General features: G+C 47.4%; 2 protein-coding genes across 4 annotated transcripts in view; one reads left to right on the forward strand and one right to left on the reverse strand.

The window, feature by feature from the left end:
- HNRNPAB (heterogeneous nuclear ribonucleoprotein A/B) overlaps positions 1-4,661 on the forward strand; it is a 37,260-nt gene extending 32,599 nt beyond the window's left edge. Inside the window, exon 9 of the mRNA XM_032447389.1 lies at positions 1,091-4,661. The gene's annotated coding sequence lies outside the window, so the exon portion shown is untranslated. The remainder of the gene's footprint in view (positions 1-1,090) is intronic.
- The window catches only part of COL23A1 (collagen type XXIII alpha 1 chain), a 155,332-nt gene that overhangs the window by 14,525 nt on the left and 114,566 nt on the right, over positions 1-26,241 (reverse strand). Inside the window, exons 6-23 of one of the 3 annotated variants that reach the window (XM_032447384.1) lie at positions 15,602-15,628; positions 14,223-14,249; positions 13,681-13,707; positions 10,281-10,352; positions 8,907-9,023; positions 8,436-8,471; positions 8,077-8,103; positions 7,660-7,686; positions 6,529-6,573; positions 5,901-5,963; positions 4,579-4,623; positions 4,063-4,140; positions 3,734-3,757; positions 3,053-3,106; positions 2,330-2,374; positions 1,762-1,851; positions 1,371-1,433; positions 632-673 (exon numbers count right to left, since the gene is read on the reverse strand). In XM_032447384.1, coding sequence (XP_032303275.1) covers positions 632-673; positions 1,371-1,433; positions 1,762-1,851; positions 2,330-2,374; positions 3,053-3,106; positions 3,734-3,757; positions 4,063-4,140; positions 4,579-4,623; positions 5,901-5,963; positions 6,529-6,573; positions 7,660-7,686; positions 8,077-8,103; positions 8,436-8,471; positions 8,907-9,023; positions 10,281-10,352; positions 13,681-13,707; positions 14,223-14,249; positions 15,602-15,628 — 909 coding nt within the window. The remainder of the gene's footprint in view (positions 1-631; positions 674-1,370; positions 1,434-1,761; positions 1,852-2,329; positions 2,375-3,052; positions 3,107-3,733; positions 3,758-4,062; positions 4,141-4,578; positions 4,624-5,900; positions 5,964-6,528; positions 6,574-7,659; positions 7,687-8,076; positions 8,104-8,435; positions 8,472-8,906; positions 9,024-10,280; positions 10,353-13,680; positions 13,708-14,222; positions 14,250-15,601; positions 15,629-26,241) is intronic. The other 2 variants (XM_032447385.1, XM_032447386.1) reach the window with 2 other exon arrangements.

Genomic DNA, 26,241 nt, shown 5'->3' on the forward strand with positions numbered 1-26,241 from the left:
GGAAAGACAATGGGTGCATTATAAAAGCAGGATTTAAAAACAAACCCCTATGTCTGCTTCCCAAACCGCTTCTTGCTGAAGTTACGGGCTGACAATGGCTAAAATATTTCTTTTTCAAGACAGGTGGTAGTTTATTTGGTTCTCCTACGTCAAATCAGTGGGAAGGAACTGTAAAAGGCTGCGTTGCGTGAACACACAACAATGAAATGCTCTCAGCTCTGGAGGGAGAGCTGTGCAGCAGCGTGGAAACGCTGTGTGGTTGTGAAGCATCACCCTGCACGGTCTGCCCGAGGTGCCCATGGACCAGTGAAGGTCTCTCAGCTTTCCCAACACCCTTGGCAGCTCCTCGGCTTGTTGGAACACTGCAGCTACCAAACACCTCAGAAACCTGCACTGAAAATGACCATGTGTATTCATGTCACTGCCTACATCCTCTTCTGCTGTAATCAATGGCCATAAAAACAACCAACCAGACCAAGGCGAATTCATGGGAATATCAACACCACAGCGGTGGGGAACCCAAATTGACAGCAGCCCAGATTAAACAGCACAAAACACCCTCTTTCTTTTCACTAATTGCATGGCATAGCTCTGCAGCTCTGTTGCACATGCCAATGTCCCATCATCCTACCATGGGGCCGGGCAGTCCGGGCGGTCCTGGCTCCGGGATGATCTGCATGAAGGAATTAAATGACACATTAATGGGGCTGGGAATGGGGATACCAAGAAAGCAGGCAGCTCAGGAAGGAAAACCTCACACAGTCCAGGACTGCTGTAGCCTGCCCTCTAATTTAATGGAGGTAATCCAGGTATCTGCTAACCAAAGAGGTGTCCATAGAATTTGTAGGTAAATGGAGCTCAGTACGCACACAAATCAGGCTGGCCTCAGAAATGAGAGGCGTGGGCCACATTACTCAGTACATTTACTAGTTGCAAAATAGATACAATGGAAAATGAGGTCTTTTTCCATATGGACACAAAGAAACCAGCCTTTGTGTTTATAGAAGAAAATCTGAATTAGAGCTCACATGTCATTAATAAACACCTATCAACATTCTTTTTTTTTTTTTTTTTTTTTTACTAACCATAGGGTGTGAAAACAGAAAAAGCAGCGCAGAAGCCCTATAAAACAGCCCAAAGCACAGCATGTTCTTAGAGCAAAACAGAATGGCAACCAATATCTCAACCACCAAAGCAATGTCTGAAGTACCTATACAGGGCCTGGTAATTTCTCTCATCTTCCCCAATACACAAACCCCATTTATAGAGGCACCCCAAAGTCCTTGTGGAAAAGGGCTCTGCATTGATACACACACCAACTTCCCCTGCCTTTGCCTCATGGAAGAGGCTGTGTGGTGCCAATTCCTTACGTGGTTGTTCTGCAAACACGGTGATCCAGTGTCTCCTTTGTCTCCTTTTGGCCCATCTGCTCCCTAGAAGATAGGGATTTTGCATTGAAGTGTCGCATCTCCCAAAAAGAACAAGAGAAAAACGCATTTGTCTGTCCCTAATTGCCACCCTCCCTTGTTCCAGCAATAGCTGGGGAACCATTTGAGCACAGGAGCTTTTCTCCAGGCTGGAGCAGGCATTTCATTCATTCTGAAACAAGCCGCTACCAGCACCATTAGTTAGGAGCACTCCAAGTCCCCACTTCCTCCAGCTGAAGCAGTGTAACACAGACAGCCCACTGCCCAGCTCAACTAAACCCAACCACACAGTGAGTCTTGCAGGAATCAATGCACTGCAGCACAGCAGACGTACCGGTGGACCTGATAAGCCCATTTCTCCTGTCTCTCCTTTCGGTCCTGTGATCCCTGAACTGCCTTGGTCACCCTTTGCTCCTTTGGGACCCTAGAATTTGACAGCAAACAGACATAGGTGTTGAAGAAAACCAACCGAAGCAACAACCAACTGCCCTATTTCTGCCTTTCTGCTGTTTCAGTTTCTTTCCCCCACCAATTCATGAAAACATGTTTTAATGTTAAAACTCACACATACCGATTTTGCAGACGCAGCAGAATTTTGCTTGGCCACTGCAATGAATGCAGCAATTTAAGGTTCGGGAGGTTTACGTCATAATTTGGGACTGTCTCACAAACAACTTGTAAAAGTAGCCCATTTAACTCAGCAGATGTGGACAAGAGCAGCATCTGCGTGCTCAGAGTTGAGTGTTTAACTCGGGGAGGTGCAGCATTGTAGGGCAGAGGGCTTTAGGGGCAGGCTGACATTGGCTTTCACAGGGGCAGCCTCCATAGACATGCAGTTCACTTTAACTCAGCTCCTGGGCACACTCCTGCACCATTGCACCCAGTCCAACCACGCCATGTACCTTTTCTCCATCCAGCCCAGGTGGACCTGGCAGGCCCAGCTCTCCCTGTAGCAACACAAAGAAAGCAGAGCCAACAGTAAATTAAATCAGTAAATAAGCACAGAGGAACATTTTGCGAGGAAAGAAGTTACTCGTTTATGGTGGTTATGGGTTGAGCATTGGAGGGTGAGGAGCAGCGGTGAGGGTGACACCCAGATTTGATGGGTTTCACAGGCCCAACACAACCTGAGCTGAGGTTGGGCAGCACCAAAATCCTGCCCTATCCCATGTGCTGACACACACTGGTCAACAAGTTAAGTTTTCTTTTATGGAAACTATAGCTGAGAGTAAGTTGTTGGTGATCAGTTACGAACAAGGACAGTGGCAGTGCTGCAGGGGCACAAGCACAGGGTGCAGGCACTGCCCCAGCATGCTGGTGTGGGGCAGGAGGTAAGCTCACACTGCAACCTGTCACACAACCAAACCCAACTCAGGCATTTTCACACCCATCTTCTTCTCCCTCCCACCACATGCAAAGTCTTTAGAGGAGGACAAGGACCAAGGGAACAGAGCCCCTCTTGGCTGTTCTTGCTTTTTCAGCTGAAGGAAGATTTCCTTCACCACACACACCCTCATGTCCTGCCTTATTTTAGCAGACATTTCCCCAGCCTCATTACATGACAGCCACTAATGAACACCCAGCTCTCTCAGCAGCACGGCCTGCACGGTGCTGGTCAGCCTTACCTTGGGGCCTGGAGCGCCCTGTGGGCCCGGCGGCCCTGGGGGACCTGGTGAGCCCTAGAAAACAGCCAACAGAAGAGACATGAGCACAACTGCTTTGCACTGCACCCTCAGTGCCAGCAGAAACACACCCACGAGCTCAGCCCCCGTCACTGGTGTTGGTGCAAGGGAACACACGCCCCGAGCCATGCAGCAGGCAGGGTGCTGCGGGGTGTTGGTGCAACCCCACATTTGATTGTATTGTTTGCACACTTCAGCAACACCTTCTTCCCGTGCTCTGCTGGGTACAGAGAGCACAGAACACCTTACGCTGTGATTTGCAAGCTATCTCAAACAGCAAACTCACAGTCTCCCAGCTGGAAAACAATCCCGCATCACACCTTTTGCCCTTCAAACATTATCATGTTAATCACACTGGAAGCTGCATCAAGCAATCACTTCTCCAAGCTCTGTTCCCACTTATGGTAGACGTGCAAACACACAACAAGCAGAATGCCCATGGCTGAGCAGTGCAGTGTGCTCCCGGCCGTGTCCACATGCACACACAGGGACGTCCTGCAGATGGATTCTGCTGCATCTGCTGGGGCTGCTCCGAGGAGCTCCATCCACAGCCTCCACTCATGGAGCTGCATGCCGTGCTCCTGTCAGAGCAACCCGTGCAGACATCTGGCAAACGGTAATTACCACCACTTTGTGTCTCCCTGCAGCCTGTTATAAAACAATTAGGATGGTTCTCAAATGTGTCTGTAATTAAGTATTTATTCTGTTCACCATCTTTTAACTTAACACAAGCAGCAGGGAGAGGCCTGGCAGGCACTGGGGCAGGTTAGCACCCAGGCACTGCACCCGATCCTCTCATTGCCTTCAAAGACACCCAGAGACAATTTACAGTGAAAGCCACTCACAGAGTGGAATAAACCCTTCCCCTCTGGGCTGGCTCCGTGCTAAGACCTCAGGAAGGAGAAGTAGCACAGGGCTTCAGCACCCCGCATCACCCCCAGGAACCAGCTCACCTTGAGTGCATCCAGGATGCGGCCGTCGTAGTCGATCACCACTGTGTCACCCTGTTCCCCTTTCAGGCCAGGGGGACCCTGCAACCGAGGATAAACCCTGCTTAGTTTTTGCAGCACCTGAGAGGCAGGCTGTGTGATTACCAGGCACCAATGTAATCAGTTCCTAGACAGACAGCTGTCATCCATCCAAACCTGAAAAGCCCATCAATGTACGTAAACTGAGAGGTGCATCAAAATCACCACTTGAGCAACCCTATTCACAGCTTCTTACAACAAACCGAAAACGATGACAGGATGGTCACGCTGATAAGAAAATCAAGTCTCTACAGCATTTCCCAGTGCTGTCTCCATGGGCAGTATTTGGTATTGTTTCAATAAGCACCATCTGTATTTCCTAACACAGAACTGATCCTTACGCTATTTGACAACATGCTAAACAGGAGGAGGTGCTGTGGGGCAACTCAGGGCATGGCAAACCACAGCAAACACTAAAAGCAAAATCCTGAACATACGTACCCGGGGTCCGATGGAGCCGACTCCTCCCTTCTCACCAGGTTCACCCTGAAAACACAGATCAAACTTTTTGTTTCAGAAACACCATGGAAAAAGTGGACTATTTATCCTACAACTAGGATATCCTACAAACTAAATGGCACAAGATAACAGCAGGCATTTTAGATTCAAGCCAAAGTATGGTGCCAACAAGGAACTGCTGCACCCAGCAAAACCAAAACCCCCCATAAAAACAAAAAAAACCAAAAAAAACCACAACAAAACAAACAGAAAACCCAACAGATCCGACTTCAGAGCAAATGCATTTTGCACAAAGTGATGCTGGAGGAGCTAGCTGGCAGCAGGAAGACATCCATCTCATGGTGCAAGCGCTGCCTGCTGCTCCCGCCATGCCAAGCTCCGGCTCCTTGTGCTGCAGCTTCTCTGTTTGCTTTAGGCTGAACGTTGCATGTGGAAAGTCTCAGCCAACATGTTTAAACCATTTCTGAGGGCGAGTTTAAGGAAGAAGTCCGTGCCAATTATTTTTTATTATTATTTTTTCAAGTGGGAGTTTTGAATGGCTTTAATATTCCCACCGCGGTGACCTGGAGTTCAGCTCAGGATTCAGAACTGCCCCTTCTGCCATACCCATGGAAATCTATTCATGAGTCGAATTAAAGCCCTTGACAAAGTAACGAATAATAAATGTACAAACACAAGAAGCCTTCACTGGAAAATTTCAATTCAGCAGATCCTAGGGGCAACAAACAAGCTCTGCTACCATATTTTTAGAACAAAAAACATTACAGGGTCATCCAAGCCCACGCTTCTGCATCCTATATAGCCTAGCAAGGAGCCACGGCTGTTCAGTACAGAAAGCATGACCAGGGATAGATCAGACTAAATAAGAAGCAGCTGAGGAGGGAATAGCAGCTCATGAATGCTGTCCACGTTATATCATCACCACTTAACATATCAAGACTGTCTTACTACATCTCTTTGCAGTTCTGAAGATAAGTAGAACAGTAAGGCACATGAGTGCAATCCACTTTGAAGCGATACCACAACAATCAATGCACGGAGATCAAAACGTGATCAGAGATTTAGCTATCTGGATGAAAAAAGAAGCAATTCAATGAAAAACATTACAGGAGATGATTTTTGGAAACCCTTACATCCATCTCCAGCTTTCATTGAGCCGCCAGAAAAAGGTAAAATACTTCTCAGAATCTCCTGTTTGTTTCATTTTTGGCACTTTATGAGACTTTTAGACAGTAAAGGCTTGCGATGCCAGCTCAGCTGAAATGCACTGCAGCACAGTGCCTCCCCATTAGGCTGGCACTCACCTTGGGTCCTGGTGCGCCATCCGTGCCATTCTCTCCCTTCAGGCCTGTGCTTCCTTTTTCTCCCTGAAAGCAAGATGATTCAGATGAATGCAATACAGGTAGGATGGAGAATAAATTTTTCCTGGTTGTAGTTTTCTTGCTTTATTGTTACTTTTATGTGCAGAAGTGAAGAAAGCTCTGCTTTTAGCCTAAAACGTATCACGTTGCCCACGTGCAAAATAGGGAATGTTCAAGATTAAGGGGAGTTTTCAGGCTTAGCAGTTTGCCTGTGGGTTGTGTATTCATCTGCAATGTTGGCTCCACAACCACAATCCAAAGGCTCCCAACTGAAAGCCCGCTGGATACAAAGCCCCATCCCAAAGCCCAGACCATTACCTATAATGCTGTTTGAATTATTTCTGCAAGTAGAGGCTCTCCATGGCAATTCTCTGCAACAGCCAACAAGTTGCAAACTCAAGGCAGAGGGATGAGTTACACATCTCTTTCTTTGCCTTTTATTGTTTTTCCATATTCAGGCAGAACTGTATTTCTTAGCGTGCCCCAACCACAATGCAGTGCCAACAAACAAGCCACAGAGCAACAGGTGCTGCCAAACACACGCATTAGATGACACAGAGCAGACACTCACCTTAGAGCCCGAAAGTCCCGGTTCCCCTGGGATGCCATCATCACCCTGACAAAACAAAACATATCACGTGAAACACAAACAGCCTGTACACATGTGCCATCTGGGTTCAACTTTCCATTTATCCCCATTAACCTCAGCGTAGATCTGAGCCTGGGTTTACAGGAAGCCAGGAGAAACTTGCAGCATGGTCTTCTGCTCTCATCCAGCTCTGTGTCAGCCTCCTCAGCTCACAGATACGGGGTATGGCCACAGAATTATATATTTGACCCACAGAGGGTTTTGGGGAGCCTCATTAATTTCCTACAGGCCTTCTGCAAGCATCCACCTCACAGGCTTCACTGTGACCACCAGCACTCCAGGAGGAGACTTTCTGAGGCTCACATGTCACACTTTGTTCTTCTCCTGAAGTAATACTGCCCCGTAGTTGTTCAAGAGATTAATTTTGCTGGGCGGTTATCAAAACTTTACACAAATCGTCATCTGAAAAATGCACATGGCCATGTCTGTTTTGGGGCACAACAGTGAGAGGGAACGGCTGGGTGCTGTCAGCACTTTGGTTTTGGTTGGAGGCAGTGATTTATTCACTCCTCCACGGGGCCAAGAGCAGAAAACTTGGACACGTGCATCTCCCAGTCTTTGACACCCAACCCAAACAGAGCATCTGTCCTTCTGAGTGTGGGAAATTCCTTTCCTGCCCATGAGAATTGACCACACTGAGACTGTGTGTGGCCATGCCTCTCCCTGGGCTCTCCCAGGAAACCCAGCCCACCACAGGGCCTTTTGGGAGATAACATCCCCCAAAAGCTTCTCAGGCAAGCTCGAATTATTTGAGCAAAAGGCCTCAGACCTACTGCTTTGTTTTGGCATTCAGTATTTCATTCTTTTTGTCTACTGGGCAGATGCAATTGCAGCTTCTGGCCTGTTTGCTGTAATGAAAGCCATGCTTTTACACAGCAGCATCTACACTTTGGGGTCATGTGGTCACAGCTCTGCATGGAGCAAATGCGAGGGACCCTGGGGAACACCGCTTGGGCTGCTACATGCAGCCAGGACTGCAGCTTCTCCATCACCCTTTGGAAGCAGTTTCCCTAGTCTAGCACTCAGCAAAGTAAAGCAAAATCACTGTTTTACCTTCTTCCCTTGCACGCCGGGCTCGCCCTTTAACAGCAATAAACACAGAGATGATTAGGGAAAAAGAAAACAAGGCCAACTGCACCCGTACTCAAAACCCATTGTCAAGTTCAAATAATTCACTTGTGTTCATCAACTTTATCCCCCCAAAAGGAAGAAAGCACATCCCTACAGCACGCCGACCCCCCACAGCTCCTACCCACCCCATGTCAAGGTTTGATCAGAGACAGAGGCTGTGATTTTTGTGTAGGCTGCACATTCGGACAACTTGAAGTCAACGTCTGATTCACTATGTTAGAAATTCAGAATCTGATCAATGTAGATGAGAGCAACTCCATCATGAAATACACGTTCATTTCTACTGCTCTTCTACAGAAATATGCCAACAATTCTTGTTAAAATCTGCTTATCACCCACCTTTGGCCCCGGGGGTCCCCTGGCACCCTATGGAATGAGAAATTGGTTGGTTATACTTGTTTGACAATAGAGTATTTGACAATAGCAGAACAGAATACAGACACATCCAGCAATACTTTCATCCCCATGAAAAATAAATGATGCAGATGCCAGCTTCTCATCCTCCCTTATAAATAGAACCATGTTCCCAACAACAACCAGTAAATAGGTATACATAGATATTATTATTTGTGCATTCTATGCATTATAATTTTTGGTGTCAACAAGCAAAAACATGAAACCACCCAGTGCAAAGCAAGAAGCATACGGAGAAAGGGGTGTCCTGGGCAGTGCAATAGGAACCTTTGTGCAATACTCACCACAAGGCCGTCCTCCCCTGGCTCGCCTTTAAGACCCTACAAAAAAACAAAAACAGAAGAAACAATACCTGCAAGTATCTATCAGTCATTCCTCATTCTCAACACTCAGTGATAATCGGGCCATCCAATAGCATTGTGTTTCAGCTTGTTTCTCTATTAAAGGAATGGCCAGTCATCTGGAGATTTGTAACAGGTCTTCTGATGCCTACAAATCACAGAGGAGATCCCCTTTGGGCTTTCTGCATTACAGCTGGTAGCCACAAATACTTATTCCAGGTCCAGCTCTTTGCTTCAGAGCTCAAGGTAGTATCCGCCCTCTGCTCCTTCACCCTGAGACCCAAACCTCTGCAATGTGAGAGGCTACTAGTGCTGGAGATACAGCATTTGGGATGGGGATGCCCTTAATTCTCCTCTCCCCTGCTGGTTTGGGGATCACACAGTATGTGCCCACTGCACATCTCTGGTCCTTACAGGGGGGCCTTGAGGTCCTCTTGGGCCATCCTTTCCTGTGTCACCAGGAGGCCCCCGGGCACCTGGGGGTCCTGGTGGACCAGGAGGGCCAATGGCTCCATCTCGACCTTGATCACCCTGGAAGAGGTTCACACAGACACGGTGAGACAAAGCAGTGTGGGGTAAGCACAGCAGCTTGGCATTGGCCAGAGGGTGCCCACAACACATGCATTGCATCCCCAGGCCATTGACAATCTGGCCTCTACCATCCTGGGGAGGGGGTTAATTGCAGCAGCCAATTGGAAAGGCTGGGAGCAATCTCAGAGCTGCTCCAAGACCTTTGAGTTTAGTTCCTCAACTGGGATTTTGCTCAACGCGCCTTCCAACAGGGTTTCATCTCATTAAGCCTTTCCCCTGCGACCGTCTGCATAGAATCCACCAATTCAACATAACCAGAAATAAATGAAACCCAACAACATGCTGGCGTGGAGCATGCACACAAGTCCAGACCTTAGCAGACCACACCAAAAAAAAAACACACCACCCCCCCCCAAAAAAAAAGCAGTTCTTAGTAGTAGACTTTAAATACAGCCAAAGTCCTACATTAACATCCAGCTTAGCTGACGTCCTACTAGGATGCAAGGGAAGAAAGCAGCCACTGCCTCTCCTTGTGATTGCAAAGGTTGGGCACACGCTGTGCAAGGGGAGCACTGCAACCCGCCGCCAGCCACCGCGGTTCCAACATGCAGCTACACAATGGAAAACCCTCACGGAACGGCTGTGCCATAAATCTTTTAGCAACATCTGGATGGGTTACCAGCCAGGCTCCAACAGGACTGTATTTAGTATGTGGTCCACCCTCAAATCACGGACAAGTGTGGGATTTTCAGAAGTCCTTAAGTGACTCAACAGCGCAAACCCCGCTGCCTTTCAACGAGATCCGCGCCCCTAAATCACTGGCATAATTTTTAAAGATCCTATTTGTTAATCCTGAAAGCTGCATCCAATTACATGGCGAGACTCCCACTGAATTTTGCCTAATTAAAAAGTCACATTTAGAGCATGGGGATTTAGACAATTGCATTTTAACGCATTTTACTTTATGGCACCAGCACTATCCGTACACCCTATGAACATTTATAGGACGTGCTGCATGATCCCCGCTTCCTGTGAAGGACCAAATGCTGAAACCCATCACTTCTGTGTCTCCTTGCTTTGACAAAACTCCTCATGAATTCTAATAGTGTCACCCTGGCTGCTGCTTGCAGGCACCTCTGAGTACCCCATGGCAGTGGCAATGTTAAACAGCACCAGTGCACCATCAGCCGGAAAGAGGGAACAAAAGCAGCTCAAACAAACACAGCAAACCAGAGGCAGCAGATCTGATACATCTACCTTGAGCAGGCGGCGGCTAAAGACAACCTGATCGTTAGCCAGAAATCCATGATTGAGGCGAGGGAAAACCATCTAGCACAGTACAGGGAAAGGAGGAAGAGGAAAGAGCGAGAATTTAGGATATAAGCACAGCACAGAGCAAGTTTGAAAGGCCATAAAATGCATAACAACTTCTCTTCAATAATTAATTGATATACAAGCAGTAGGTCTAGATAGACAGCTAGTGGCTTTAATGTTCTGGATTCACTGGAGGCACAGTAAGTAGACACAGCAAAATAAATCTCCTTTCATGAGTTTACTGCACAATAGGACATTGAGGGCTGCTGGGTATGGACGATTCTCCACTGCAGGACTATTCTGCAGAATGCAAAGCATTTTCCAGTAAACCACATGGGATATATCCCAGCATTTCTCCTGAGACCAAATATTATCTTTTTAGAGGCTAAAATGAATACTGATGTATTCCACAGCCCGCAAAACACTGATAAATCTCTCAGATTTATACGATGCAAAAACAGCATATTCAGGCCATGTCAGTAGTCATTGCTATTGTCTTTCAGCCTTCCCACTTATCTAGAGAGAAGCAGTAGGTTTCCCTTCTCGGGCTGTTTTTGCTTTGCTTTTTCCTTTCCACCATCCAGCCCAGGGTCCATCCATCAGAAGACAGCAAGAGGAGAGACCAAGGGATGAAGCAAACAGCATGACCTCCAGGAAAGAGGATTTTCACTGCAGAGAAAGGCTTTAGCTCAGCCCTTACTCAAACACAGCCATCCAGGAAAGGAATAATGCCCAAGTCCTAAAGAGTAAAATGAAGATGAAGCCCCATCCACATTAATGGTGTCACAGAGCTGTTGCACATTTTATTTTAAATGATCCCTGCTAAGGATGGTGACTGCCCTTAGGGGCATGAAATGCAGAGATGTCATCTCTGGCTCTGCAAACATCTGGACTATACAGAGGCTGGTGCCAGGGGAGCACACAGTAAACCAGAGCTGCCCCACACTGCACTGGCCCTGAGGCACTCAGGCTGTTGGATCTGACCCTGTGCAGCAATGTGAGCTCAGAGAAAAGAAACCATGAACACTGACATTTGTCAGCTTCAGAGTATGCAATTCAGCTATTTCAACATCATGATTCAAAATAAGTGAATACTATGAAGACCTGCATGTTTCCACAATGACTGTCACAGTGAGCCCTGCAGGGCACTCCACATGCTGAGCTCTTACCTGCAATTTTAGCTCAGAAAGCATCTTTCTTTTTACATAAAGAGAGAAAAAGCCCCCATTCACCTGCTGAGCCCCAGCCCACAGCTGCATCAGGTTAAACTCTGCAGCAGCTCAGAAGCTGATGCTGCTGCAACAGTCCCTGGCCATTCCTGGCTACTGAGCATGGGAGCTTTTCTCTGCAACAAGAGGCAGAGGTACTGGGAAACAAAACCAGAGAGCCAACAGCTTCAGGTCACCTTTGCCAGGTGCCTGGACACCAGATGAAACCCGGTGATGCTGCACTGCCGCTGTCCCTGAGCTGTAAGGAAGTGTTTAAGAGAGAAACCAGCATGAATCGCAGGGCACAGAGGTCCCAGCCCTGGCAGCATCCTGCTTTGGCTCCTTCCTCCCCAAAACAGATTGGTCATGTGCTCTTACTTTTTCCCTATCAATGCACCCAGGGGCACTGCACCAGTGCTGGGTATGTTTGTTCCCTGCCTGGTTAGGCACAGCCCCACAGTGCCCTTTGCAGGCTCTCAAATGCTCAGCTTTGCCATTGGGTTTTGCCTGGTACAGCCCAACAGGAACTGCTGCCTCATGTCTCCAAAAATCACCCCCCAACATCCCCATGAACCACAATCATGTGCCTAATAACCACATATCCATGCTGCTGGCAGGTATTAATTAGGGACAGGTACAGCAGCAAACACCAACACATCCAGTAGCTGTTCCCCAATATCCTCATCTCACCTCCATCGCATGCAGTCCCTCCCAAACCAACCCAAGTGCTATTTGCTTTTAATCTGTCACTCCTGGCGATAACGTGTTTGTGCTCAGTCACACACTCTGTCCCAACCCCACCTCCCATAGACACATTTGTGAGCACACAGTGCTGGATACATCCAGAGTTATTTATCTTCCTGTTGATGTGATGACTTGCTGTGACATCTTTCAAGATCAGCTCAACAAAGCTACCACCGAAACTCGAGGAAGAAGATGGATTAAACTATGAAATAACAAATAATCTGGGCCAGATGGTATCAATAAGTTTCATATCCAATCCAGCCCTGAACGCTGGAGATGGAACGGCAGCGATTTTCACAGCAGGCACTGGCTGGTAGACCTACTTGGTCCAGCCTTTTTCTTATTCTTGTGTAAAAGGATGTGAATATAATATATAAAATATATATCAATATAAACAAAATGATACGAGAATAAAATAAAATCTGGACAAAGACCAACCATGGGAAAATAAGCACATAATTACTGGCAAATTAAAATACAAGACAAGCACTGCCATGTGTAGCTGACACTCATGTCTGCAAGTCCAGCCCAGGCCCCTGCCCACTGCTCTGCAGCAGGACTGGTGCTGCAGGCAGCAGTCAGGCTCCCTACTTATCAGCACCATGAGACCTGGAGCTCCAAAGCCTGGTGAGCACCTCCAGCACCAAGCAAGTCACTGACCCCACAGAAGTGACCTACAGCCCCAGCCAAGAGGCAAAGACTCAGGGCCATATGTAGCTGAATTGTCTCCCAAAGCCTTTTTTGAGGGTGAGTGGGCACCCAAAACAAGGCTGAGACCTTACACTGAGCCCCTCTACAGCTACGCAGGAATAAATCTGGCTGGGGAATATTAGGGGCTCTCAAAGCCCTTGGGTGACATTTCCAGATGCACCCACGGAGCTGCTTTGGGAAATGACACCAAAAAGCACTTAGCAGCCTCGAAAAGGAAAAACGGCCCTGAGGCATCTCCAGCCAATGCTAACCACTGCCCTCTGCAGAAAACTCCACCTGCACTACAGACAGAACAATTTCCCCCTCACCTTTTATTTAATAGCCTTCATTCTCAACCATAGGCAGACTGGGCACAGCCTGCACATCACCCTCTTCCCATTCAAGTACTGGTTCTTTGATAACAGCAGACAAGGAGCAGTTTTAAGAGGAGAACAGAGCCTCTCTCTGACACAGAAAGAAGCAATGAGGGATAGGAAGGCACCTTAAATGCTTAATGGCACCCATGAAGATCTTCAGCTCCTTTCTCCATTCACATGGTTAGACAGAAAAACAACATGAAGAGCTCCAAGGGCAAAACAAAGCATCTCCAGAACCACCGCATGGACTGAGTTGCATGCGCTGCACAGTGACCAAACCCAACCAGAGCTGGGAGTGAAACAACACGCTGTGTCACTACTCACCCTCGGGCCGATGTCCCCTGCTTCACCCTGTGTGTCGGAGGAACAGCAAGGTCAGCTATTAGAGGTCAGATTTCAAACACGAGGAACCGAGTGTGGGGTCAGCTGGACGAGGGAACAGCACACAGGGGAAGCAGGGATGGTCCTATTGCTTAATGTATTCAAAACCAGGGAGGAGAAGTCTTGGAGACAACACAATAGGGAATGATTCTGCCCTGGCAGGCGATGAAACATAATAAATCTGGAATAACAGATTGTTTCCAACTTTAAGGCTCCCCTAGCAAATGCTTATGTCCTACATATGCACGGACTAACATCACTTTCTGTACAGTAATGACATTCCTTGGCTGCTCAAGCTTCACAGGAGGATGTCATGCACACAGAGCAATGCCTTTCAGCTCCTGTGCTGACACAGCTCTATGGCTGAACCGACCCCAGTGGTGATGCCATGCTTGGTGTATACGGGCAAAGTGAACAAAAAGAATCAAGCAGAACAAACACACGTAGATGGTTTTTGAATAACAACATAGTAACGTAGTCTTTACCTTTTCCCCTTTTGGTCCTGGAGGCCCCTGGAAAAACATCAGAAGAACAACAATTCAGATATAGCAGGATCAATGCACACACTCTTACCCCAACATCAAAACCAAACTGATTGCTTTCACCGGTTCACAAACCTGAGGCACATTACTATTACTTTAAGCAGTTTGCTGCTGGGTATGAACAGCACACTACTGGGATGCAGCAAGGAGGTTGTGCCTGCTCATGCAGGGGCACAGGAGTGGAAAAGGGCTGGGCAGAGCGGGTAGTGTGACAGCCACACGAGGGCACATGATGCTGAATAGATAGAAGACATGTCTCAAAGTATTAAATCACTTCTAGAAAAACACATGCTCGGCATATCATTACAACAATTATACATCTGTTTGAAATAAACAAGGAGGATGGGCTGCTTTCTTTGGCCTATTTGCTGAAGACATAAGTCATATTCCTTCTAAACAGCTTTCTGTAAGACAGACAGGCAGAGACACACTGCAGCCCCAAAGGGAAGCCGCAGAGCTTTGATGTGCTGCTCTGCATCCCCCAAGCACAAGACCATGGAGCATCATTTGTTCAGGCCAGCACACGGCGTGGAAGCAGTGTGGCACAGCACAAGAAGAGGCAGGAGGTCAGCAGTGATGCTGCATCCCTCCTGCTGGTAGCTTGGTTCTAAGCAAACCTGCTGGCCACTCACTCTTATGAAAGAGATTGTGAGCAGTCTGGTTTGAGTTTGGCCATTCTTATGTTCTTTTTCATTCAGGTTCTCCCTGCTGCTCATTCCAGAGCTCTCCCTCCTGCCCTTCAGCCACTCACATCCCTGCTGGATGGAAGGAGCGCAGTGCTGAGGTTTGTATCACTCTTTACTCTTTTAATTGTGGTGTTTTGCAAATTCAAAGACTATATATATATATATATATATATATATATAAAAGCAAAAAAACCAAAACAAAAGCAAAAAAAAAAACAACCAACAAAAACCCAAACAACAACAACAAAAACACAAACCCAACCACAGCTATGAAAAAATATACAACATACAGCTATAACCAAACAGTCCTTGGCTGGCTAGAAATCAGCGCAAACAAGAAGTGACCCCAGACAAAGACTGAGCAGCTTTGGAAATAAAAGATCACTTGGTTGAGGACCAAAGCTTGAAAAGATTTCAAATGGTGCCCTCTAGTGAACGTGGGACAAAGCGAGACTGGGAAACAAAAACCAGAGGCAGCCATGAGCTCCTGCTGCAGTTTTCCAGTGAAAGGACTCGGCACCGACCAGTGCTCAGCCAACACCATGCAGTCAGTCATACACACAGAAAATATATTTGAGATTCTGCCCAGTCATTGCAGAGCAGCGCAAAGGAAGAGACGACACATTCAGCACTTACTGGTTTGCCATCCAAACCAAGGGGACCCTGAAAAGGGATGGAAAAGAAAACATGATTAAAGAATAAAACACCCCAATAATTTACAAACATAGCAGTGTCAGTCATGCTCTGAAAGAGGCTCTACTCGCATATTGTACAGTCCTCGGCTACGTTACTTATACACCTTATCCTTCATGCATGCGATCCAGCAAGAAGGTTTCACAGAAGCTGAGAGGTGACAACTTGCAGAGCACAAAGATGCAAGAAAGGAAGCGACAGGGTTAGTGACAGGGGCACACAGCTCCAGCACAGCACTCAGGACTACCTCAGGCTTTTAAGGACTAAGAACTGCTCTGGTTAAACTGAGCGGGTCCCAGGAGTGATTCATTGCTTGGAGCTGGATGGGTGTTCTGCTTTCTCCAAAGGACATGCTAAAGCTCTGCTCTACTCTGTGGGAAGCACCCATCACTCCCAGACTATAATGGGAAGCCTCGTGGATGGGGTCAGGTGTCTCACTGGGGAGGAAAGAAGGGTACATCCATCCCAGATACCCACGTACTTGTCCCATTCATAGCAGCATTCAGCCAGAAATACAGCTCTGTATTTGCAGGCCCACACTCTGGGCTACCCTGGCTCTCCCTTTCCTAGCCCTGCTGCAGGAGCATGCGTTTGATCGATGTAAACATCTATTTCCATTTAATGGTAAATCCAAGGAGAACTGCATTTTCCTTCTACCTGCAGCCCAAGCCCACAAAACCTCCCACTGCTTAGACACAAAGACAAGTCAGCCTGAAAACATTTCCCAAAGAGATAAGACATGACGGCTGCATGTCCACAAAGCACTCAGACTCCTGCTTGCCCCCCAACGCAGGCTGACAAGGGCTCCAGGCACAGCCAAAGACTGTTGTGCCAGGTGCCCCCACAGCATCTTTTTTGGCTTTGCAGCCCGAAGGATCTACAAGCACACACCCTTTAGATGGTCACATAACACAACAATAAAGACTCAAAGTTCTCCAAGTTCCTTAGGAACTGTTTAGGGTGAACCTTTTCTGAGTTTAGCTTAAATCTATGATGCTGAAATTGAGAATAAAAAAAAACCAAAAAACAAACAAACAAACAAACAAAAAAAACAATCAGAAAAAAAGATGTTTGTAAGGGAAGACTAAAGCCTGCATTAAAAATAATGTGTCCATCTCCCAGCTCCAGCTGTCAGTAAGGAATAAATCAGCCTGCAGAAGCAGCACGGCCCAGTTTAGAGTGTTAAACACCAGGTCTGCATGGCTCTGTTGGGTGAGAGGCACAACCAGAGGGCTGGGGGGAGCAGTGCCAAGGATATTCACCTGAGAACAACAGGCATCCCTGTACAGGTGAGGTTTCAGAAGCTACCAGACATTCATTATGTTATTTACACAGTGTATGTTATGAGGAACTACCAGTACACAAATGTCAATACACAGAAGTGCTGATGAAAGACACGAGCTAACAGCTGTATCCACTGATACAGGCTTGCATTACTACAGCCAAACTACTCCTTCCCCTGACAGACATCGCTCTGTACTTCATCCTACCACACTTCTTTACATCACAGTGATTGGGAAAGGTGTCAGGTCTGCCAAGCTTCTCTCCTGAAGCTACAAAGGCTGGAGCTGATTGACCTGAAGCTCCCGATGCAGCTACTGGGGACCTCCAGAGGAAAAACATGGGACCTGAGCAGGAAACCCAGAGCACATCCAAGTTCTCAAAGAAACAGAAGTCCCATGGATTTAAAAAAAATAAAAGAAATTTATAATAGCAATTAATCAGCTTCTAGCTATTCTTGTATCAGTCCACAAAGGGACATCCAGAAGGAAAAACAATGGCCTATTCAAAGAATGTTTGTTTGAGGGAAAGCATTAATGCTTAAGAGAAACAATATCCGCTGGGCTTTCAAAGGGGCTCTGGGCCAGCCGCTCCGCTCAGCGGACGACGCCGTAAGTCAGGCTCGTAAATGTTCTTCAGTTCAGGCTGAGGTCTGATGGGCTGAAACCAACCTGCCCCGCCAGCAGCGCATGGTGGAAGGCCCCGAGCAGCCATGGAGCTGCTGGAGTAAAAAGGGAGATCACATTGGAGATGTGGGTGCTCTCCATGGAGAGCCTGCAACATTCAGGAGAGCCCAAGTGTTGAGTTCATGATTCTCCCTTCCTTGAATTCTGGTCCATGTCATTTTAATTAAAGATGAAGCAATGTTTAGTTTACTTGATAACTAAGGAACAGAAAAACAACAACTCCTTGTTCCCCAATCAAAAACCAACTCTAGAGGAGTTTTCATTTTGGAGGGGTCAAAAAACCACACTTAAACAACCAACAAAGAGCTTAAGAGAAGGGCGAGCTTTCCATACATCCCACGACAGAGCCAAGGCAATTGGAAGCTCGCAGAGTTCTGCTGTGATTTTTGCTGGGGATAACACTCACTCCTGTCCTTACCCATGCTCTACTACAAGCCTTCTGGTCCTAATCACAGCGTTAACACTTCACATATTTCAACGCTTACAAAGTTGAGAGAAGATGAACCATTTTGTCTAGAATAAACATGATGCTTTGAGATTGAGTATAGAAAACACGCCACCAGCTTTCCTTAAAGTATGGATCTGAGCAAAACCACCACTGCAGTGACAAAGGGGGACAAAACCCATCAATCCCAAGCAATTTGAGCAAGCCAGCACTAGTGTGGTCCCAACTGGGCACTGGCACAGCCACTGGGTGAACAGTGGAGCCACTGATTGCTGGTAACTAACTCAAACCTCATTTTCTGATCACAAACCAGTAAGGACCACCTGCATTCAGCACCAGGTCAGAGCAGCTCTGCATGATGTCACCGACATTTGAAGGGAAAGGAGGAAATGTTCCTGTCAGATTGATAAAGAAAACACATCTGCAGCATCTGGCTGGAGCCACGCTGGAGCGTGGGAGGCGAGGAGATGGGTCAGCAGGAGCAGAGGTGAGAGGTGCTGCAGTTGCACTCCCAGACAGTAACACCCATCACATGAAGACGTGATTTATGTGCTAGCTGACAGCACAGACCTGTGCCAGGTGAGACGCTGGGGTGTGAGTGCAGTTTGCTACTGCTTCACGCACTTTCATTATATTTCTGGCATTTGTTTCACAGTAGAAACTCAGGAGGGTCAGGACACAGCACCAAAATACCTCATTTTTGCAGTGACAGCTGATTCACCCAATGTTCAGAGCCACCAAAAGGCTCAGGAACAATTTTATATTCGCTGAAGAAGAAAAGATGTGGAACTTATGAGCTCTGATTCCAAAGCAAAAGCTCTTGCACTAATAATGAACACATCCCCTGCACATCCCTTATCCTGCTCAGGGGAATGCTGGGTGCCAGCCTGGCTGACCTCCTGCCTTTCCCCATCACTGGGGATGGGTTTGCTTCAGGAACGCTGCAGAAATGTTAGGAGCAAAATATCACAGAATCACAGAATTACCCGGGTTGGAAGGGACCTCAAGGATCATGTAGTTCCAACCCCCCTGCCTGGCAGGGCCACCAAACATACACCTTTACTAGATCAGGTTGCCCAGGGCCCCGTCCAACCTGGCCTTGAACACCTCCAAGGACGGGGCATCCACAACCTCACTGGGCAGCCTGTTCCAGGACCTAACCACCCTTCTAGTAAAGAACTTTCCCCTAACATCCAACCTAAATCTTCCCTCCTTCAACTTAAAACCATTTCCCCTAGTCCTGCTATTATCAGCCCTTTCGAAGAGTTTACTCCCTTCCTGGGAGTAAGTTCCCTTCAGGTACTGAAAGGCTGCAATGAGGTCACCCCGCAACCTTCTCTTCTCCAAGCTGAACAAACCCAACTCCCTCAGCCTGTCCTCATAGGGGAGGTGCTCCAGCCCCCTGATCATCTTTGTGGCCCTCCTCTGGACCCTTTCCAAAATCTCCATATCTTTTTTGTACTGAGGGCTCCACACCTGGACACAGTACTCCAGATGGGGCCTCACAAGAGCAGAGTAGAGAGGGACGATCACCTCCCTATCCCTGCTGACCACCCCTCTCCTGATGGAGCCCAGGATCCCATTTGCTTTCCGGGCTGCCAGAGCGCACTGCTGGCTCATGTTAAGTTTCTCATCTATCAGGACCCCCAGGTCTTTTTCAGCCGAGCTGCTCTCAAGGACAACTCCTCCCAGCCTGTACAGGTGCCTGGGGTTCTTCCGGCCCAAGTGCAAAACCTTGCACTTTGCCGTGTTGAACCTCATTAGGTTCACCCGAGCCCAGCTTTCCAGCCTGTCAAGGTCCCTCTGAATGGCATCCGTTCCCTCCACCGTATCGACTGCACCACTCAGCTTGGTGTCATCAGCAAACTTGCTGAGGGTGCACTCCATTCCCTCATTGATTTCATTAATAAAGATGTTAAAGAGCACCGGTCCCAAGACAGACCCTTGAGGGACACCGCTCGTTACCGGCCTCCACCTGGACATAGAGCCATTGGCCACCACCCTCTGTCTGCGGCCTTTCAACCAATTGCTTATCCATCTAGCTGTCCACCCATCAAATCCACCTCCCTCCAATATCGAGTGAAAACAAAGCCAAAGATTACTAAAAGGCCACTAAAAGGCCAACCCTTCTGAGTTGGGAAATCTTTTCTGGTGGTTATTTTTAATGTTTCCTGCTCTGCTAAAAATTAGCACAGGGGTCGGAAGGAACCCTGCAGTCAAATTTACATGGATCCAAAGGACTGCCTTCAATCTCTGCCTCTGTGGCTTAGAGAAATAGTAAAATCTTACATTTGGGAAGGAGAAAAGTGTCAGAACAAAAGGGCACGGCGATATTTTAGCACTGCCCCCAACGGCATGGGATCACCGGGTGCTGCTGAGCTTCTTTCTGCTCCATCCACCACCATCACTCTAGGAATCACTGACCCTTCCAAGCAGCAGCACTTACATACAGGTGAGGAGAGGCTGAGTTCCTACAGCCCGTGGGAAGGGTTACCCCACATGCACCAATTGCAACACCACTGCAGGCAATAGCTGAGTCCAGACAGATCCCCTTTGGCTATGAGATCTGCTCATGTGCTAATCAACAGCCTTCACTAATAACATGCTTCAGATGGAACCAGGTCCTGCAGCCACAGCTGAAGACATCGAATCCCCAGCAGAAAGCTCAGGCAGAGGATGCAGAGCAGCAGCCTGATAAGGGCCATGCATGGTTAATAAACCAACAACAAAAAATTGTGCTCTATTCCAAAAACATAATAATCATAAAAAAAGTCCTCGTACTGTTGGGCAGCCTGATGTCCATTCTTTGACAGAAACAAAGCAGAAACGAGCAGCAATGTGCTAAGAACTTCACCCATAATGCAAACCAGAGTGTGGGACTCTGCAGGAGAGCTGCCACCCTGCAGGCTGGGCTGTGCCACACGAGCAGCCCCACCACCCAATGTCTTCTGCAAAGGGATCCCAGTGTGGATATCGGTGCTTGCAAGGGTTCCCAAAATCCTTTAAAAATACAAAATAAAAGGGGGAGAAAAAAGAAAGAAAAAAGCAGCCCTGGCACACACCCAAGGGTCTTTTGGAGCAGTACTGGATCCAACTCATCGTCCTGGTCCTCCTGGGCACAGGCTCGCTGCAGCACTTAGCTCCCAGCTCCCTTCCCAGATGCACCAAAAATGTTCATTAGTGGTTCATCACAGAGATAAGAGACCTTTTCCCCTTTATCTGCCTTTAACACAGAACTCCAGCACAAGTCTCCTTCCATCTCTTTGCAGAACTCCATCATTGCTTTGCTAGACATCTTTCCAAAGATGCCTGGAAGGAAATTCAATTCTGAGCAGTGCAAAGGGATGGGAACAAATCACTGCACAGGATTGGCACCAGACACTGCTCCAATTCCTGAACCTGCTTCGATGCATCATGAAGAAATGTCCCAAGAGAGCCATGGGTTCACCCACTCCTCCCAGCACACAAGAAAGCAGAGGAGCCCTAAAGCTGCCTGCCCCGCTGCATGGGCCAGCTCCTGCTCCTCCACACTCTTGTACAATTGCATGAGATCGTGTCATCTGCTGCTGAGCACCAGGTCAGGAGTGAGAGCTCATCTGTGCATCACATGGCACAAGTTTGCTTCCAGAACAACCAAGTGCTTTTATGGAAGAAAGTCCCCCAACTTCCCCCAAATTTCTGAGATTGAAATGGGTTCCACGTGTGCCGTGCAACCCCTCCTTGTAAGCATTTGGTGCCCAGTTGGGTTCTGGACATTTTGTGTTTAACATCCAGCTAAGAAAGGGAATGAAACTTTGACATTGGTAAGCAACTGTGTTGGATAATTCCAAGCAAACACTTCAGCCTCTCAGTATCTTTATATTCTTGCCCTGCTAATACAATTCCAGCTCTATGGCTCTACTGGGATTGCCTCCCCTTTGAGCCCAATGAGCAGACTTGGTTTTCCTTAGTTTTCTTCTGCGTACAAGCAGAAAAATTCTCCTTGCAATTGTTGTTGGTGCCTTTGCTTGGCCAGCAGTGCTGGAAGAGGAATGGGAAGCCCAGCAGACAACCAATGCATCTGCCATTCTCCTGCTGGATGCAATGAGGCAACTTTTTATTTTTCCCTGTGCAAAAACCTACCTCTAAATCCAAAGAAAAACAAACCGCTGCTCTGAAGAGATGTTCTTTACCAAGTCATTGTCTCCACAGATAGAGACAGTAAATGGACACAACAGGAGAATGCACTGGGTCTGCTTTCCTGGCTTAAAGTTACCCCCTCTAGGCAGTACGTGAATTGGCCAAAAAGCTGATGTTAGAATGAAGAAACTCAAGCTACAAAATCTGCCTTGTAAAATGAATTTTCTGTTACTTCTGTCTTTTGGGGCCTTACTGGGAGCAAATGACTTAATTCACAGGAGACATCCCTGAAGTCTGAATATTTATGAATAAAGATACCCATGAGAACAAACATAGGACTGAAGCCTGCAATTAAGGATTATGACTATGATTCAACAGTTATGGCCTTGATGAACCTAGCCGAGGAAATGAAAAAGTCAACTTGACAACGGCAACCTTCATTGTGGGGATGGATACTAATTACACAATGTAGTTCTATGAGATATCTAACAAAGTCAAGCATTAAAATATGACTTTTGATACAGGCATTCACAACTACCTGAAACACCCAGGGAACATACAAGCACTCCACGTCTATACACAAGCTACCACTCTGGGTCTGGAAAGCATCAGCCTATTGCAAAAACAAAACCAAACAAAGAAAAAACCCACAAGAAAAGTATGAGATCCTGCAGCCCATGGGGTCTGACCATGTAGCGTGGTCTCCCATTCCTGGCAGTCTTCCTGAAGCGTTAATCTGCTGCTCCCAAACACACCCAGCTAAACCCACGTTCTGGAGCCTTCTGGGAAACTCAAAGGGACCTCAGCAAGATGGAGGAACTGCCACCAGCGGTTGGCTTTGGCATGTGTTCCTCATTTCTCGCACATCAGCCCGTGTTCAGAGCACGTTTATGGGTTGCACACAAACAGCTTACATGGACTTTCCCCTGCTGAGTTATTTACATTAATTGAAACTCCTAATTGCTCGCTGGAGGAAACCCTAAACTCAGTTGGTTGAAGCCAAGGTCTAGGGCTGCCACCAAGAGTGCTGCCATGCTGAGGTCCTGGGAGCTACAAAGCCAGCTTCCCTTCTGCAAGCGCTCCTTCAGCCCCGCTGCTCCCAGACATCAGCTCAGAAATAACATTTGGCTTCGCTTTTTGCCTTGAAAATTAATTAAAACCAGAGGTTGTCATCCTTGCAAGTTCATTTCTGGCTCTAAGCACTACAGCTGAGCACTTAGCTCACTATGCAGAGATCCCCAAAAAGCATTTCAGAAGATGCTGAGCCACTTAGCTCCAACTGCAACTTAGCCCAAGATGAGATTATCCTGTGCAAGAGTATCTCAGTTCTGACTCAGCAGTTATTCCCTGCAAGGGGCATCAGAGTAGAGCAAAGTCTGTGTTATTCTCAAAGTTCACTCAGCACAAAGTGCCAGGATGCAATGAGGGTTTGAAAGGCCCCTGTTGCAAAGTACATCATTAAAAACAACCAACGACTCACTGTCCTTTACCAGAACTCTGCTAATTCATCTTGTTGGTGTAATTATCCGTCAGCAGAAAAGGATGGTATTACTGGGTAGTGAATCACTTTGAGTAAGAAGGTGCGTAACTTCTAAGCAGGCAGAACTGGAAGCCCTCTCCCTTCCCCACAACCCTGAAGAGCTGCCACCACTGCAAGAGATGGGCAGAGCAATGCCAAAGCTCTGTCAGGCAACATGCATTAATGATTTACAAAATTCAAAGGCAAACACGATACACTGGAAGAACCAAATGAGTAACACTCTGCTCAACTATAAATAGATGCTAGTATTCCAAGGAAAATGCATAAAGTAAGAGACAACTCTGTTTCCTATCACACTTCTTCTGCAAAGCCTATTCCCTGCTCTGCTTTTTATTAATGAAGACACGCACATAAAGTAATTCACCTCATTAATCAACTTAATTCCTTTGGTTTCTTCCCACTTGAAGTGACAACTCTCCATTGGGGATGTCACGTTTAGGTGGTGTTGTGGAGACCAACTCTGGGGAGGAATGAGTTAGCAGAGGCAGATGAAACTCTTCAGCAGAGTTGGGCTCCAGAAGGCTCTCTGGTAGATGGGAAGAGGGAAGGAAATGGTTTCTGGTGAGCAAATACGACATCTCACTGAGAGAGAGGAGAAATATTGTGTAGGAGGAGAGCTGAGTGGTTTGAAGGCAAGGAGAAAACCATCCCCACGTGGGGCAGGAGGAAAGGATGAGTGCAGGCTGCTGAAAGGCACCTCCCAGCCATTACTTCTCCTCTCCATAGACGATCTGATTCCATTAAACAATCTCATGATAGGAAGTTCTGCCTGCAGCAGAAGGTCACTTGGAAGAGCTGTACTGGAAGTAGACTATCCATCTGGTCTTCATGTCTGTTTTCCAAACACAGCTGTCTGCACCACTAGCATAGGCAGCCAGAAGCACCCCTGCGTTGACCCTCTGCAAAGCCCAGCCCTATGTTCCCTTCTTGGCTTTACAAGGATGAATGACTCCCCCATACTAATGCACCCACCCTACAGTGAGGTAAGCATGGTCACCCCTGCTCAGGCACAGAGCAGAGTGTGGGGACAGCACACATCTACTTTCCCTTCTGCTCCAGTACAGCTACACAAGAACCTCAAATCGAGCTCTGGGGCTGTGTGTAAGTTTGGGGTGGGCACTCTTGGCAAATGCCAAAAGCGTCATCCAAATTAACCTCATCAATCTGATCCAAAACTGCTGTCATCTCTTCAGAACAGCTGGTGAGGGGGGTGCCAAAGCAAAACAATGCAGGAAAACCAGCAGGAGTGTCTGTCCTGCTTGCAGTCATGCTCTGCAACACCCTCCAGGGCAGCAAGGAGAGCTCAGCACCCACTTATGCACACTCAAAGTGGGGGCAGCTGGAGTCCCATTGCAGTCCCCATGGCTGCTGGGCATGTTCCTGAGCAGGGCAACTGTTTGCACAGTGAAATGGGAGCTGAGCATCACAGACAGAGAGGTAAAAGGGCCCTGGAAGGTGCTATGCCCCTATGCCCTCCATGCAATCCACACCACACAGCTTCACTAATGCACACTGAAGGCTCTTCCTGACCAGGATCGTGCCTGGCCAATGTGTCCCAGCTCACCAGAAGAAACAAGCTTTGAGCCCACAACCACAGAAAGCTTGTATTCTATTTTCACTTCATTTGATTCCAACATTCAAAACCAGAAGGGATTTAGGGTAACACACGTTGTTGTTGGCACGTGCTTAACTGTTAAACAAGAGTCTCAAAGCCCAGCTGGACTGACAGACTCAAGCCCTCCTCAGAGCCTATCTGCTCTCCCTATTGCACTCAGCACCTTGCTTCAGTGCTAGCAGCTTGCAAGTAAAATCAAAGCACTGTTATCCAAGAGGTGGAAGTGTTACCACATCCATCTCTGGTGCCAAACACTACTTACTTTCCACTCACTACTTCTGCATTTGCCTGTAGCTGAAGTTTCATGCAATTTTGTTAAGAAACTGCAGAAAGCATGGGAGAAGGAAAAACCTTCAGGAAATGATCAGAAGGTACTAAGACGATAGCACAACAACCCTGCATGTTTCTATGAGTGTAATGAATTACAGGGCTCGACTGAAGTTTCTCATATTAGAGGCATCTCTGCCATGCCAGTGCCCAGCCCTCCCCACCATCCCTGTCCCCATCAGAGCCCCCAGCACGGTGCTCTCCCACAACAACATCCCACTGAGCCCTGAGCATCCCCTGCTGTGACACAGTTCACCCCCACCACCAGCCCTGCACTAACGTACAAAAGCAAACAGAGCCAGGTGAGGACCACATCCACCTTCAAATTTTACCTGCTCAGAGTTAAGACCAGCCAGAAGGGAACTAAATAATCACATCAGTTTGCCCAAGCAACTGGATGCAATAAAGTCTCCCCACATGCTCCTACTGAATTACTCTCAATTCTGCTTTATGTTGTTTACTCCTCCACATATACATATCGAAAACACAATTATTACCACCTCCTTATTACATAAAGCTACTTAGTGTAGCCACAGGTCAGCAATTCACTGTTCCCTGGCTCATCATTTT

Source organism: Coturnix japonica, chromosome 13 (assembly GCF_001577835.2).
Source record: "Coturnix japonica isolate 7356 chromosome 13, Coturnix japonica 2.1, whole genome shotgun sequence".
Lineage (NCBI taxonomy): Eukaryota > Metazoa > Chordata > Aves > Galliformes > Phasianidae > Coturnix > Coturnix japonica.